The sequence below is a fragment of the Schistocerca nitens genome, chromosome 12, assembly GCF_023898315.1.
Source record: "Schistocerca nitens isolate TAMUIC-IGC-003100 chromosome 12, iqSchNite1.1, whole genome shotgun sequence".
Lineage (NCBI taxonomy): Eukaryota > Metazoa > Arthropoda > Insecta > Orthoptera > Acrididae > Schistocerca > Schistocerca nitens.
In genome coordinates this window covers 23,681,078-23,698,016 of record NC_064625.1, presented here as the reverse complement: position 1 = coordinate 23,698,016, position 16,939 = coordinate 23,681,078, and the positions used below count along the sequence as shown (strand labels likewise).

Genomic DNA, 16,939 nt, shown 5'->3' with positions numbered 1-16,939 from the left:
TTGAAGCATTTGTGGGTTTTGATTATCCACTTAGGAGCAATGGGATTTCATGGGTCTCAGTAGCATTTGTGCAAACTAATATTGATACTCGCTCTATATTAGTTTTATGTCCTGGATCTGAACACTCTTGCCACAAAGCTAAAGATTTTTATAATAATGATTTCCAATTCATCAGTATTGTGAAAAAAGTCTAAGCCATAGTCATATTCATCCAGTTCTTTTTAAAAATCATCATTAAAAGAATTTGCTGCATCTACTTGCACGTCAGCTGACATTTTTTCACCTTGTATTTTAAGTTAGCAAATTCCATGATAAGATTTTAATATGTAGAGCCACCTGTTATTTGCCACATATTTTTTAATGTAACCATGATGTCTTAGCAACTGACCAGATATTGGTTGGCCAGCTGATCATTTTTGTAAAACCCAACAATACAAAGCTTCTTCCAAATGCTCTCTTATCGTAGAAATACCTAGACTGTGCTTATCGGCTAACTTATGACCAGTTTCTCCTTTTTTAAATGAGTCAATAATGTTTATTTTATCTTTGAGTGATAACACCTCTTAAGCACAGGTGTGACACGACACAGCGATTGGTAACTGTCTTAATTCAAACAATAATGAAATGCACACTGTTTAACTGAAACAATAATAAAACTTGCCAGAGATAGTGTGGGGCATGCGTGGGTAGTCCAGCGCGACATGTCCGTACGTGCACAGACTTAACTATGAAGATATTTGTTTATAGTTTACAGACCGGATAATCGCAAATCCTTATGACTGAGGTCCAGATAATTGATTCCCCTCTCTTCAAACATGTGTTGATGACAACAGCTAGACTTGCTGACCTGCAGACAAACCCTGATTATCACAGTTACAATACTCACAACTATGCATCCCTCCATATACAGCAAGTGAGAAAAACTCTTACTCAAAAACGTGAATGCCACACTTTGGTGTCATTGTAACACACGACCAGCTTAATTGGTTGGAGTACAAAATTACTTTTAGAACAGAGTTAAAATTGATTTTAGAGCAGATTTAAAATAATTTCTTGTTGAGAAGTGTTCTACAATGTACATAAATATGTTAGCTTACAGACATACTACACCCTCATATATTGCTGAATTCTTTTGATTCTGTCAACTGATGTTCCAGAAGATGCACATACCCTATGAGATATAAACTGATTGCCATTAGCAGAACATGATGCCCCTTAAATAATTAATGCAAGCTGTGCAACATACACTTTTTTCTAGTGGCGGCTTGGAAAGCCTTCCTTTGTCAGAGAGGAATACATTTCTTATGTATTTACTAAACAGCTACATTTATCACATCAACTTGATTCTCAGAGTCTTTAGTAAATACTAGGTGGATAGAATAAAGGGAGTTGGCATTATCTATCCTGAGAATAGTTATTGTGTGAACCTGAGAGTGTGACCTTCTGCCATTTTAGGGAGACTAAAACAATACTTTCATTGTTAAAACCCTCTCTATTTACATTCACTGAATTTGCAGTCACTTCTGAGTATCTATTTGGATACACTGTGCTTTTGTAGAGGAATGCTCATAATCAGACAGTTGGTTATCTAATTTATTGAACCAAAATTTTGTTAAGAATGGATGCCATTCTGGCCAAACTGCTGATTGTTGTGATATAAGTTGAACTATTAGCTATTATATTTCACAGAACAAATGGCAGATACCTTGCCAATCATTTCATTACCAAAACATATGATTTTCATAATGTCAGCACTGTAATGAGGCTTATTAGTCTTTGGAACAAACAACATGGTATAAAATTAATGATCAAGCTTCTGCACGCATTCCCACTATAATGAAAAAACTTACAATTATCGCCAAGCACAGCCTTTATTTGCCTCCTTAACACGTTTTCCCCTTCTGAGAACAATTTAGACAATGAGAAATATGCAATTCAGTCATTATTTTGACTTACCATTACAATCACTGGTGGGCATATATTCAGTTATGATGCCTGTAAAAAGGAATTTCATCACCATAAAATGGGCTGTGCACTTAAATTATTATTTTATTTACAAAAACACAATGCTCAAGTTTTTAATGAAATTTAATCTTTGTTTCACTTTCACAATGGAAAGTAACTTGCAACTTCATTATGACTAACAGCTCAAGTTGCTAAAGAAGCTGTTTTTATTACTTGATGATGACTGGTTTCAGGTTTTTATCCGTAACCCATTCTCAAATTGTCTTGTGAAGTGGTAAGGTATCCATTGAGAATATTACTCCACATAGCAAAAACCCATAACAATTATTATCCAAAGGAGTACAATGCAAGGGATAATGATCCTTTGGATAATGATTGTCATGATTTTTGTTATGTGGAGTAATATTTATTCTGATCGAACCCCTATTGTTTCACAGGATGATTTGATAAGAAAAACAAAATAAAAAGAAATGGAAGAATGCTATGGCCTCCCACATGGGTACACAGTATATATAGACTCGAGGACTGATGAGTCACACACATACCGGTGTGGGCGATATAGAATGTATAGTGTGGCAGCAATAGCTTTAGAAGTTGGTATAGTTGTAGTTTGTCAGGAAACTTTGAGTTCTTTTGAGGCTGCCAGTAGCATATGTAGTGTAAGATGGAAGTTACTCACTTGGAACTTGAGTAAAGTTACTTTTTTCATTTTTTTTAAAAAAAAATTCAGGTCTTATTTTAAAAATATTCTCTTTTATTTTTACATTAATGTTGCCAGTGTTTGTTGTTAACATGATTTACTTCTACATATACAATATTAAACATACATTGTAAAGACCTTTGCAACCAAATTAAAGGGTATAACCAGTGCTTTATTTCTAAAAAAAAAAAGTTTGAGGGTACTCCGACATTGGATATAATGCAGCGAAAATTACTTGTAACTGAAGCATGGCATACCAACTGTCTGCTTTTAGTCATAACGTCATCAACACCATCATGGTAGTGGGACCATAGAGACATCTATCGGTAGCTCGGCGTTTGAGCACATGCATATCCGTTTAGCACTACCATCGCCCACTATTAGCAGGCAAGGGCACTACATGCTTGTCGAACTGGCTGCCAGCGAATCAGTTGTTGAGAACAGTTGCTGCAGCTTCGAAATGCTTGAAACATGACATCGTTTTACCCACCAAAAACTCGTATCAATCGTATTGCAATTACAAACACGAAAAAATGAAATAAAAAAATTTACGTCCGTGAAATAAATCTTTGGCACTCTTCCAAGTAATCAACATCGTAAAAAAATTACTTTGTCGACGAAAAAGTTTAGGGGTACGCATCCCCCAGCGTTCCCCCAGAAAAACAGCACTGGGTGTAACCCTCAAAATGCTTGCTGCCGAAAACCAGATGGAAATTTAGCACTAAGCGATGAAGAAAATTGTGAAGTACTATCCGAATATTTTGAAAAACTACTAAACTGTCCAGAACTAACAGAAACCCTCCCAATATCCAACACCAAATCCCCGCAACAAAAAGATTCTACACCGCCAAGAAGAAATTATCAAACACATAAAGAAACTCAAAAATAACAAAGCCTTTGGGGAGTACGGAATTGTAGCAAAATTTCTCAATAGTCTGGGGCCTAATTCAAGAAAGGAGCTAGTAAGAATTACTCAAAATATATGGATCCCAGAAGATTGGAAGTGTGTCTTAATACATCCATTACATTAAAAATGGGACAAACATAGTGTGAATAATTACAGAGGAATTTCTCTACTCCCTGTCACATATAAGATATTATCAGCTTATGTTCGTGAAAGAGCACAACAACTGCTAGAAACCATTTGTCAATCTTCCCATAAGTAAGTTCTTCGACCAAGGCTCAATGGACAAAGTTATTGTAAATTTGCAGAGAATTTTCTACGTGATCGGTTAATAGGTATGCCTTTAGGTGTGTGACAGAACATGTATTATACTTCATGCGCGATGGAGCACCTCCTCATTTCAGTGTTAATGTTTATCGGCTTCTAAATAACAGATTCTGTGACGGATTAATGGGCAGAGATGGACCAACTGCCTGACCTCCACGCTCTTCGGACCTAAACCCACTGGATTTTATTTGTGGGGGCATTTGAAAGTTCTTGTGAATGGAACCTCAGTACAAGACGCACAATGTCTCCGTATCCGTATTATGGAAGGCCGTGAAGTGTGAAACCATACGCAGTATTCCAGGGATACGTCAGTGCATCCGGGATTCACTACGGTGCCTTGTTGATGCAGGTATCAATGCCCACGGAGGGCATATTGAACATCTCCTGTGAGAAAAAGTTGTATATGGTACGCTGGTCCGCTCTGTTCGTGTGTGTGTTTCCCATTATTAACTAGTTGGAGGAAATGAGTTCTAACATGGAAACAAAGCATTTCCACACTCATGTTCATATTACACAATGTCTTCGACAATGTGTAAGGAATGTGTCGTGCAATTCATGCCACACATTTTTGTTACACCGTGTGTAATGTTATTCATCAAAAGTAAAAGCGAAAATTTAAGAACGGTTACTCGTTTGGTCTAGCGACCCACAAGTACAACTGGGAAAAATAGTGTGACTGTTTTTTGTCAGCCTATATTGACGCAGTGCGGAAGTCGCTGGTTTGTAAGATCTCTGGCGTAGTGACCAATGTTGGCAAAGTAACGATGCATTTATAGTTGTGTTTAAAGGTTCATTTTCATTCTCATTGATTTTTTGAGTGACTTAAAGAGAGTTAAATTGTAGTCGCTTAATTAATTTGATCTTGGAGTTGCGCATAAGTTTACATATTTATCAGTCAAAATATCAGCGTCGCACTGTTGGCGGCTATGATTCAATATGTCAACTTGTATCTTTGAATTGCTTGTGGAGTGTGAACCATCACAATGAACGACATCAAGAAATTGAAAGAGCAGCAGAAGGATAAACATCCAGGTTTCTCGTCCTATCTGGACTGTATGTCACGAGCGCTGCTAACAGGGCTGGCTGGATTCGCATTGACATTCTCGGCTTCATATATCGGCCAGACGCTTCTACAGAAACGTTTGCCCTATAGCAGAAACGCTGTATTACTTGTATCCAGCGTACTGGCCACCGGCGTCTCCTACAAAGTCACGAGCGATAGGACCAAAGCTTGCCAAGCGGCCTGGATGGCCGCCGAAGATAAACACACGTATCTGAAAGCTGCAGAACTGTAAATCGTTTCTGAAACATTGGATGAAGATCAAAAGAAAAAATGGCAGTGTCTTGGGTGCAGCGAACACTGGGTGCAGCCTCAGGTTGTGGTAGTCGCCTTCTTCTCGGTAATTTCAGCTTACGGATGCTCACCAGAAACGTTTTTCACTCGAATCGTGCCTTATGTTATTTTAATAAACATAATGAAACTTTACGGTGTGTGGATGATAAATGTAGTAGGCCTATGGCCTTTTTCGAATCGAGGTTTGCGATTTTCGGTGTTGCATTACCGTCGTGCAATAGATTTGCTGGGATACATTTTTCTTCAAAGAATAGACTGGGTGACAGAATCACATTCGATTCAGATCCTGAGGATGATACCAGCGAAGAAGAATATCTGGAATTATATAATAGATTTATGCGCACAGCAGAAATGGGCCACCAGCTACTTGTTATTCAACCATATATTAAATGGGGTCCATCGAAGAAATTAATTACGACTCCAGAACTACAGTTGGAAGAGGCTGTAGCACTTGTCAGAACCCTACGCAGATGGACAGTTCTGGACACAGAGATTATTTCGTTGAAAAATTTCGATAAGAAAACCTTTTTTGGAAAAGGAAATTTGGAGAGGCTGCAACAACGAATTCGGAAGGATAAGAAGATAACTGCTGTCTTCATCAGTACAAACATATTGAAAGGCATTCAACACAAAGAACTTGAAGACCACTTCGGCGTTCCAGTTTTTGATAGGTACACAGTTGTTATCCAGGTTAGTATGAGAGTACACATAGGCATATGTTACCAATCAGATTTCAAGAAACAGGGTCTGAAAGTATCTTTAAATCATTGCTGTGTTTTGAACAGTGTTACATGGATGCTTCCTAACTGAACAGTAAATAACTCTGTAGTCTTAATGCTTTCCCTGTGGTGTCTTGAAAATTTGAAATTCTATATGTGTAATGATGGTAGGCAGTGCAAAATCTTGTAATGCTAGTAACCAGTAACTCCATTATGAAAGAGAGATTTGAAAGTGATGGATTTATCCAATCTGTCAATAACTAGGCTTCTACTATACAGTTACATATGTAGGAACTTTATCTGTATCACTTTATATTGTTTTTTAAGAAACCATTTTTGCTTATCCTGTACAATTTAACAAAAAGGAGTTACGAAGTTTTCATTGCCTCCCACAAATAAATGACACTGTCAAATCTTCAGTAATGTCAAATGATCAGTCAAATAATTTAATTGTACAGCATGTGTTGCACAAACACTATACAACCTAAAATCAGTTATATGATGTAAACAGTTTAAGAATATGCAAACAATATATTTGTCCTGGCTGGGGAAAGTACTGTAGCTTAGTGTTGATGTAAAATTCTTTTCTGAAGTAGTCTCAAAAAGTTTATTTTAGTTTGATGTTGGTACTTTTTTATGTTGATCATCTTTTTCTGTGTATGAAGTCTGTGGTTTCATTACAGGGATTTGAGTGTTTGTATTATTTTTCTTCATTTTTTGTCTCATCATGTCTTTTGGTACGTTAGAGCAATCAGTTTTAAAATATTCTTTGCCTTTCTATTAGCCCAGTATATTATTTCATTCATTCTGATCTTGCTTTTCTTTCTTCTTCAGAGATTTGGAGTGTTGTTTGGTTTTAATTTTGACTGAGAACCCTCTTTCTCGTTTTCAGTGTTTTTTAATCCCTGAGTACATTTTCTGTGATTTGGAGTTCTCGTAAGTGCTTTTCTGTTTCCTTAAACTGATTTGTTGTTTTTTTTCTGTCTTGTGGAAATAGTTTTTTTGTTAACATGTCTGATTTCATTCTGATGATGTGTCTGTAAAAAAGAATTCTTTTTTTCATCATTATGTCTGAGAGTTTTTCTGTAGTTTGGTAAAGGGCTTCATTTTTTAATGTGATTAGTTTGTTGTTGTGGATTTTTCTTAGTGTGTTCCTTTCTTTGACCTCCAGCCTTTCAATTGGGCCATGGTTGGTGATGGACAATGTTTCAGCTGCATACAGGACCTCTGGTTTGATTACTCCATTCTAATGTCTTATTTTTGCATTCCATGAGGGGCCTTTTTTATGTGTTTTTGGTTAGTTGGAAGGCCAGTTCAACTTCACCTCGCCTGGATTCCACTGCTTTTTCTTGAGGCTGATCCATTCTCCAAGATACTTGAATTCTTTGACAGTCTCTGTTTTTTGTTTTCCCTCTTAATGCATTTCATTGGGTTTTTTGTGTTTGTCATTATCTTTGTCTTTTCAAAAGAGATTTTGAGGCCTATTTTTTCAGCTTGTTTTTGTAGTTCAAGGGTCTGCGCTTTGACTTCTTCCCATGGGGTGAATGAATGTCAGTCTGCTTAAACAGATGTTACAAGTAATGTAAATTTTATAAAATGGAAATGTTTGTGAGAATTGTTAGTATGCTTGAGACAAAATGTTGATTTGTAGAAAAATTGACACATTTTATACTTTGAAAGAAAGTTGAAATTACTTGACATCATTTACACTGTTGATTTTATGCATCTGGCATTCTAGGTTGATTCACACCAGATTCTGAAGTGTATGCACAGTTGAGAGATGGGCATAATTCAGTTGGTTGTCATTAGAATTGTTTACAGATTAGTCCTTCAACATTTGACATACAATTGATTAGTAAGATCAGTTATTAATTTTGATTTTGTTCAAAATTAATGTACTGGCATACTGGACTGTCTTCTGCCAGTACTTGTAGTGAGTAGTGATTTACTGATTTCATAACATACGGGTCAGTCCCTTTATTTGGGTACAGAAGAAATGATAAAAATTTTGTCCACCAAAATTAGAGTGGAGTTTAGGCCTAAAGTTGGTTTTCCATGCTTCTGTTATGGTTTGTGATAATTTTGAAACATACCAGGAAAGGACTTAAAGGATGTGAAAGAAGTCTACATTACCTATTACTATGTAGATGCAGTTGTGCACTTCTTTTGTAGGCTAATACTGCCTAGCTGTCAAGATTTAGGTTCTCCTTGGTTCTCTAAATTGAATAATGCAAATATGGGAATGATTCCTTTCCAAAGGACATGAGCAGTTTGTGTCCCTAATCTGAGTTGGTGATTCATCTCTTATGACCATTTCTAAGGCTACAAGCGATGTACTTTCCAGATCTGAGCTTGCTCTCCATCCCTAATGACCTCATTGTTGATGAGACATTAATCTCTAATCTGACTTTTTCATGATGAATAAATCTGCTTCAGTTTTACTTTCTTTTATAGTTTGCCCTATATGAGTCCTGTCTCAGTTAATGCCATTCATACAGTAATGTAGTTTTAGCATTATTAATAGGTGATCACATTTGGGAGAAAACGTGGGGCTGCGGCAATGTTGTTAGCTTTGGTTTCTTTGGTTGTCCCTCATGACCTCAGTCTTAGTTCTGGCAGTGGCTACTCTGACACGTATACTGAGGTGTCTTACTGCGGTTCGCATGGCAGTCTGTTCCACAGTCATGCTGGATATCCACAACATTTGGCAGGCTGGGCACTTATATGGTTAGCCAATTTTGAGATCCACAAATTGGCATTCAATGGCATTTATGCCTTCTGGTCATCCACAGTTGGTTCCTAAGTTACATTAGGCTGACAGTCAGTATTTATTTGTTGATACATACAGATTGTTTTTAGACCCAATTTACGTGATGTGGTACTGGTTGACTCTGAGAACTTCTTCATGCCTTACCCACATGGGATCTCACATGCTATTTGATAATTTTGCTGGATTTGTTATATGACTGGTACAATTTTCCCTATGCAATAAAGATGTGACCTGATATTCACATTTGTGTGTATCCTCTTAATGTGAGTTAATTATATCTACATCTACATGATTACTCTGCAATTCACATTTAAGTGCTTGGCAGAGGGTTCGTCGAACCACAATCATACTATCTCTCTACCATTCCACTCCCGAACAGTGCACGGGAAAAACGAACACCTAAACCTTTCTGTTCGAGCTCTGATCTCTCTTATTTTGTTTTGGTGATCATTCCTACCTATGTAGGTTGGGCTCAACAAAATATTTTCGCATTCGGAAGAGAAAGTTGGTGACTGAAATTTCGTAAATAGATCTCGCCGTGACGAAAAACGTCTTTGCTTTAATGACTTCCATCCCAACTCACGTATCATATCTGCCACACTCTCTCCCCTATTACGTGATAATACAAAACAAGCTGCCCTTTTTTTGCACCCTTTTGATGTCCTCCGTCAAACCCACCTGGTAAGGATCCCAAACCGCACAGCAATATTCTAACAGAGGACGAACAAGTGTAGTGTAAGCTGTCTCTTTAGTGGACTTGTTGCATCTTCTAAGTGTCCTGCCAATGAAACGCAACCTTTGGCTCGCCTTCCCCACAATATTATCTATGTGGTCTTTCCAACTGAAGTTGTTCGTAATTTTAACACCCAGGTACTTAGTTGAATTGACAGCCTTGAGAATTGTACTATTTATCGAGTAATCGAATTCCTACAGTTTTCTTTTGGAACTCGTGTGGATCACCTCATACTTTTCGTTATTTAGCGTCACCTGCCACACCATGCAGCAATCTTTTCTAAATCGCTTTGCAACTCATACTGGTCTTCGGATGACCTTACTAGACGGTAAATTACAGCATCATCTGCGAACAACCTAAGAGAACTGCTCAGATTGTCACCCAGGTCATTTATATACACTCCTGGAAATTGAAATAAGAACACCGTGAATTCATTGTCCCAGGAAGGGGAAACTTTATTGACACATTCGTGGGGTCAGATACATCACATGATCACACTGACAGAACCACAGGCACATAGACACAGGCAACAGAGCATGCACAATGTCGGCACTAGTACAGTGTATATCCACCTTTCGCAGCAATGCAGGCTGCTATTCTCCCATGGAGGCGATCGTAGAGATGCTGGATGTAGTCCTGTGGAACGGCTTGCCATGCCATTTCCACCTGGCGCCTCAGTAGGACCAGCGTTCGTGCTGGATGTGCAGACCGCGTGAGACGACGCTTCATCCAGTCCCAAACATGCTCAATGGGGGACAGATCCGGAGATCTTGCTGGCCAGGGTAGTTGACTTACACCTTCTAGAGCACGTTGGGTGGCACGGGATACATGCGGACGTGCATTGTCCTGTTGGAACAGCAAGTTCCCTTGCCGGTCTAGGAATGGTAGAACGATGGGTTCGATGACGGTTTGGATGTACCGTGCACTATTCAGTGTCCCCTCGACGATCACCAGTGGTGTACGGCCAGTGTAGGAGATCGCTCCCCACACCATGATGCCGGGTGTTGGCCCTGTGTGCCTCGGTCGTATGCAGTCCTGATTGTGGCGCTCACCTGCACGGCGCCAAACACGCATACGACCATCATTGGCACCAAGGCAGAAGCGACTCTCATCGCTGAAGACGACACGTCTCCATTCGTCCCTCCATTCACGCCTGTTGCGACACTACTGGAGGCGGGCTGCACGATGTTGGGGCGTGAGCGGAAGACGGCCTAACGGTGTGCGGGACCGTCGCCCAGCTTCATGGAGACGGTTGCGAATGGTCCTCGCCGATACCCCAGGAGCAACAGTGTCCCTAATTTGCTGGGAAGTGGCGGTGCGGTCCCCTACGGCACTGCGTAGGATCCTATGGTCTTGGCGTGCATCCGTGCGTCGCTGTGGTCCGGTGCCAGGTCGACGGGCACGTGCACCTTCCGCCGACCACTGGCGACAACATCGATGTACTGTGGAGACCTCACGCCCCACGTGTTGAGCAATTCGGCGGTACGTCCACCCGGCCTCCCTCATGCCCACTATACGCCGTCGCTCAAAGTCCGTTAACTGCACATACGGTTCACGTCCACGCTGTCGCGGCATGCTACCAGTGTTAAAGACTGCGATGGAGCTCCGTATGCCACGGCAAACTGGCTGACACTGACGGCGGCAGTGCACAAATGCTGCGCAGCTAGCTCCATTCGACGGCCAACACTGCGGTTCCTGGTGTGTCCGCTGTGCCGTGCGTGTGATCATTGCTTGTACAGCCCTCTCGCAGTGTCCGGAGCAAGTATGGTGGGTCTGACACACCGGTGTCAATGTGTTCTTTTTTCCATTTCCAGGAGTGTAGATCAGGAACAGCAGAGGTCCCAGGACGCTTCCCTGGGTAACACATGATATCACTTCAGTTTTACTCGATGATTTGCTGTCTATTACTACCAACTGCGACCTTCCCGACAGGAAATCACGAATCAAGTCGCACAACTGAGACGATACCCCGTAGGCCCGCAGCTTGATTGGAAGTCGCTTGTGAGGAACGGTGTCAAAAGCTTTCGCGAAATCTAGAAATACGGAATCAACTTGAGATCCCCTGTCAATAGCAGGCATTACTTCATGCGAATAAAGAGCTAGCTGCGTTGCACAAGAACGATGTTTTCTGAAACCATGCTGATTACATATCAATAGATCGTTCCCTTCGAGGTGATTCATAATGTTTGAATACAGTATATGCTCCAAAACCCTACTGCAAGCCAACGTCAATGATATAGGTCTGTAGTTCGATGGATTACTCCTACACTACCCTTCTTAAACACTGGTGCGACCTGCGGAATTTTCCAATTTGTAGCTACAGATCTATTGGTGAGTGAGCGGTTGTATGTGATTGCTAAGTAGGGAGCTATTGTATCAGCATAATCTGAAAGGAACCTAATCGGTATACAATCTGGACCTGAACACTTGCCCGTATCAAGCGATTTGAGTTGCTTTGCAACCCCTAAGGTATCTACTTCTAAGAAACTCACGCTAGCAGCTGTTCATGTTTCAAATTCTGGAATATTCCATTCGTCTTCCCTGGTGAAGGAATTTCGGAAAACTGCGTTCAATAACTCCGCTTTAGCGGCACAGTCGTCGGTAACAGTGCCATCGGCACTGCCCAGTGCAGGTATTGACTGCGTCTTGCCACTTGTGTACTTTACATACATCCAGAATTTCTTCGGATTTTCTACCAAATTTCGAGACAATGTTTCGTGGTGGAACCTATTAAAGGCATCTCGCATTGAATTCGGTGCCAAATTTCGCGCGTCTGTAAATTTTAGCCAATCTTCAGTATTTCGCGTTCTTCTGAACTTCGCATGCTTTTTCTGTTGCCTCTGCAACAGCGTTCGGACCTGTTTTGTGTACCATGGGGGATCAGTTCCATCTTTTACCAGTTTATGAGGTATGAATCTCTCAATTGCTGTTGCTACTATTTCTTTGAATTTGAGCCACATTTCGTCTACATTTGCATCGTCAGTTCGGAAGGAATGGAGATTGTCTCTTAGGAAGGCTTCTAGTGACACTTTATCCACTTTTTTAAATAAAATTATTTTGTGTTTGTTTCTGGTGGAATTGGAAGAAACGGTATTGAGCCTAGCGACGACCACCTTGTGATTACTAATCCCTGTATCAGTCATGATGCTCCCTATCAGCTCTGGATTGTGTGTGGCTAAGAGGTCAAGTGTGTTTTCTCAACCATTTACAATTCGCGTGGGTTCGTGGACTAACTGCTCGAAATAATTTTCGGAGAAAGCATTTAGGACAATCTCAGAAGATGTTTTCTGCCTACCACCGGTTTTGAATAAGTATTTTTGCCAACATATCGAGGGAAGGTTGAAGTCCCCACCAACTATAACCATATGAGTGGGGTATTTATTTGCTACGAGACTCAAATTTTCTCTGAACTGTTCAGCAACTATATCATCAGAGTTCGGGGGGGGGGGGGTCGGTAGAAGGAGCCAATTATTAACTTAGTTCAGCTGTTAAGTATAACCTCCACCCATACCAATTCGCACGGAGTATCTACTTAGACTTCAATACAAGATAAACCACTACTGACAGACACAAACACTCCACCACCAATGCTGCCTAATCTGTCTTTCCTGAACACCGTCTGAGACTTTGTAAAAATTTCTGCAGAACTTGTTTCAGGCTTTAGCCAGCTTTCGGTACCTATAACGATTTCAGCTTCTGTGCTTTCTATTAGCGCTTGAAGCTCAGGGACTTTCCCAGCACAACTACAACAATTTACAACTACAATTCCGACTGTTCCTTGATCCAAGCACGTCCTGTATTTGCCATGCACCCTTTGAGATTGCAGCTCACCCCATACTTTCCCGAGGCCTTCTAACCTAAAAGAACCACCCAGTCCACGGTATTCCTCTTAGTTTCCCTTATATTTTTGTAGTACCTGAACATGGGATTTTCATCTTGATACCCGGGTCAGGTGTAAGATTTTATTCAAATAAAGGAATTGTCAACTGGAGCTGATTTATTCAGCATGAAAAATTTTAGCAACAATTATGGATCTTCCCCGAAGGGTGTCTCTAATCTTCCTTCCTTGTTTTTGCCTTCCACAGAGTTGTCCCATTATGATTAACACTGGTCAACTAAGAAACCAGTAGATTTTGATACCATGTAAACAGCTAATAATGATGTTGATCGAGCAGTCTGCGGGTGTGCTGCAGGTTAATAATATTCAGTGAGCACAATATTTTCGTGATCAGGCATATCACCGCCATCAGGTGCTCCGGTAAACAGACTTCCTGGGGACAAGTGGCTGACATGTTTCCCCTGCTCCCCCGCAACTGCGACCCTTCTCCCGAGGGGCCGCACTGGACATTGTGTCTGCTCAATAGAACATTTGCATTATTGGGCAGTGTAAAAGATTATTTTGGCTAATGGAAGGCTGGGGTGTACCAGATTTCATGCAATTGTGGCAACACATAGTGGACAGACAACGCGCACCATCGAAGATCACTGCTGAGAACACCAGCGAACATTTGACGAATATGTCGCAACAAGTCGGCGGTTGCAGGCAGCGGGACAACATTGTTAGAAGGGCCATCAAAATGTGCACCAAGGACAGTCTTATCGACCAGGAATGCAGCTATAGGCTCAGCAATAGTTGGGGACCAGCATGAGCTCTGTTAAAGAGAAGACAGCAAACAGTGACAAAGCGCACAGATTGTTTATGTCCGTGCTCCCACAGGCAAGGTATCCTGTCGGGTGTCACTGATGCATCACCTCTTTGGCCATTGACACACATTTTCGGGTCTGTACATTATGTAGAGCAGCCCATGAAGATAGGGGGTATACATTGGCTATGTGCCCACAGGAGGTCAGTTTGTAAATGCAGCTGATGATGGTGATGTGCCTAATTCTCGGGGTGTTAGATGTGCTGGAGATTGTGGTCTGACAGTATACTCATGGACTGTTTGATCAACTAATACACAGAGAGAAACTACAGAACCAAATAATATTGTTGCTACCTGACACCTCCTATGAAGAGTAATAAAGTAATAACTTCATACAAAATTGCCCTTGTTAGCTGCAACATATTTTATAGAGACTGTACATAATACTGTAATTTTGAAAATGTTTCAGATATTCCGTGAACACGCCCGTACGAAGGAGGCAAAGCTGCAGGTTGCAATGGCGGAGGTCCCGTACCTCTGGTCACGCCTGAGAGGCATCCACGAGACGGCTGCCTCTCGGCCCCAAGGGGCGTCAGCTTCTGTTGGTGGACCAGGCGAAACTTACCTAGAAGTAAGCAAAGTGGCCACAATCATAGTTCGTGCATGCTCTTTGTAGGTTAAGTAGCAAACCCACCAATGCTTCACAACTGCTAAATATTTCTGGGAATTGGATATATACCCTAAACTCTTTCCCTTCCCCCTCCCCTGTCCCTCCCACTCTTACCTACCTCCTTGTCCCCCTCTCTTTGTCCCTCTCATCCTCATCACCATCTCAGTGCATCACATCATTTCCCCTCTCTGTCTATCTCATCCCCACCTCTCTCTGTCCACTTATCCCTCTCCCTGACATTAAGGGTTGTTCATTGTTATTGCAAACAAAATTGTGATTGGGAACGGAAGTCACTTAAAATTAATGGTAAATTGATTGAAATCATTGTTGTACAGAGTTTAAGAGAGACTTCTCCATCTGCTCCCTCTGAGGATAGTAAGAGGGAGATCAAAGTTTTTTAAAAAATATAAAGAAATGTTTATTTGCAATAAATTGCACATAATTTTGAAGCTTGAAAATTTTTCTGTTTGTCCACATAATCACCATATTGATTGATGCATTTCTGTAAATGCTGTAGCAGTTTCTGTATGCCCACGTCATACCAGCCTGCCGTCTTGCTGTTGAAGTAGTGTTGCACCTCATATTTCACCTCTTCTTCGTCACTGAAGTGGCTTCCAGCCACGTATTCTTTCCACTTGGGAAACAAATGGTAGTCACTGGATGCTAAGTCCAGACTATAGGGTGGATGCTTGATGATGTTCAGTCCAAGCTGTTGCAGAAGACCCACAGTTTCATGGGTGATGTGGGGGGACCATTGACATCTAAAAATACCTGTCTGCATTTATTGTTGTCGTAGGAACCAATAAATTGACCAACAATAACGCATTTCGATACCAAATCAGAGTTGCCACGACTTTACCTTGAGACCATGTTCTGTTGAATGTTCGTAGCTTGAGTGAATCGGAATGCCACAACTCGCATGACTGTTGTTTGGTCTCAAGTTTGAAGGTGAAAGCCCAGGTTTCATAACCCGTGACTATTGAATCCAAAACGTTGTCTCAGAGTTGAAGAAATTGGTGGGAAGTTTCAACACATTGCCGTTTGTGGTCTTCTGTCAGCATTCTTGGGACCCATCGTGCACACATCTTCTGAAATTTCAGAACTTCAGTAAAAGTCCAGGGAAAGGTACTTTGAGAAACCTGGAGAACAAAATTGTAGAGCTAGCTCATTGACAGTGATACACTGATCTCAGAGCACGATTTGTTCAACCCTTGTGATTGTCTCTTCGGGAATTGGCGGTCTCCTGTATCTTCCCTCATCATGAATTTCAGTACAACCACGTGCAAACTCCCTACACCACTTGTGGACATTTTTGACATACATACACGACTCTCTGTACACTTCCGTAAACCGTTGACGAATGTTGATCAGTTTAATGCCTTTTGCATTAAAAAACCACATAACTGCATGAACTTCCCACTTGTCGGTATTAGCTGACGAGCTCTTTTGCAGCTACCTGCCAAGCCAAGACTGAAAGCTCCAGCAGATGTGCAGTGATTTCTTTCAAGAGTGGAGATGCACCAGAATAAACCGCACACATTAAGCTGATGCAGCTGTCTAGGCATGTGTTTATAAGCTTCTGACATTGAGAACCAGTGTGATGAACAAGTATCCCTTTGTAAAATGTAAACTTAAATGGCTGGAAATGTCACAGTTAATAAAATGTCCTGAGCTGTTATGCCGTGGACAAATGAATTTCACCTTAAAATCCAGTGTTTCGTCCCCATCCATGGAGGACATTTTTCGAGGAGGATCATAGCGACTTTGAATGTCTGATTCGCACCCTGGCTTGCTATTGACTACAGCAAAATTCCGCATCCACCTAGTGACGTGATGTCACACGTTTTGAATGCGCAAGCGCAATTGGTCGTTGTCAACTGCCATCGTCCACTGGCGTTATTGCCACATGGCGGAAAATGGTAGCTTGGGCCACACGGTTTAGCAAATCTCATGCACACAGACCGTTACCTACACTGGTATTCATTCCAAAAGCAAGGCATCGTAAAATCATTGGTGAATAGAAAAAGAAAATTTGCGATTCAGAGCTGCTTGGCACTGAAATACATCTCACCAATGCATTGCTCAAGAATGGTTATTTTTTCACTGAGGTGGAAAGAGTGTGAAGTCCACCACGTAGAAATCGTAGTGATGCTC

At 41.1% G+C, this 16,939-nt stretch overlaps 1 protein-coding gene across 1 annotated transcript in view; it reads left to right on the top strand.

The window, feature by feature from the left end:
* The first annotated feature begins 5,193 nt into the window (after window positions 1–5,193).
* The window catches only part of LOC126215196 (putative GTP-binding protein 6), a 48,788-nt gene continuing 37,042 nt past the window's right edge, over window positions 5,194–16,939 (top strand). The window contains exons 1-2 of the mRNA XM_049941862.1: window positions 5,194–5,940; window positions 14,585–14,746. Of these exons, the coding sequence (XP_049797819.1) occupies window positions 5,230–5,940; window positions 14,585–14,746 (873 nt within the window). The 5' untranslated portion in view covers window positions 5,194–5,229. The remainder of the gene's footprint in view (window positions 5,941–14,584; window positions 14,747–16,939) is intronic.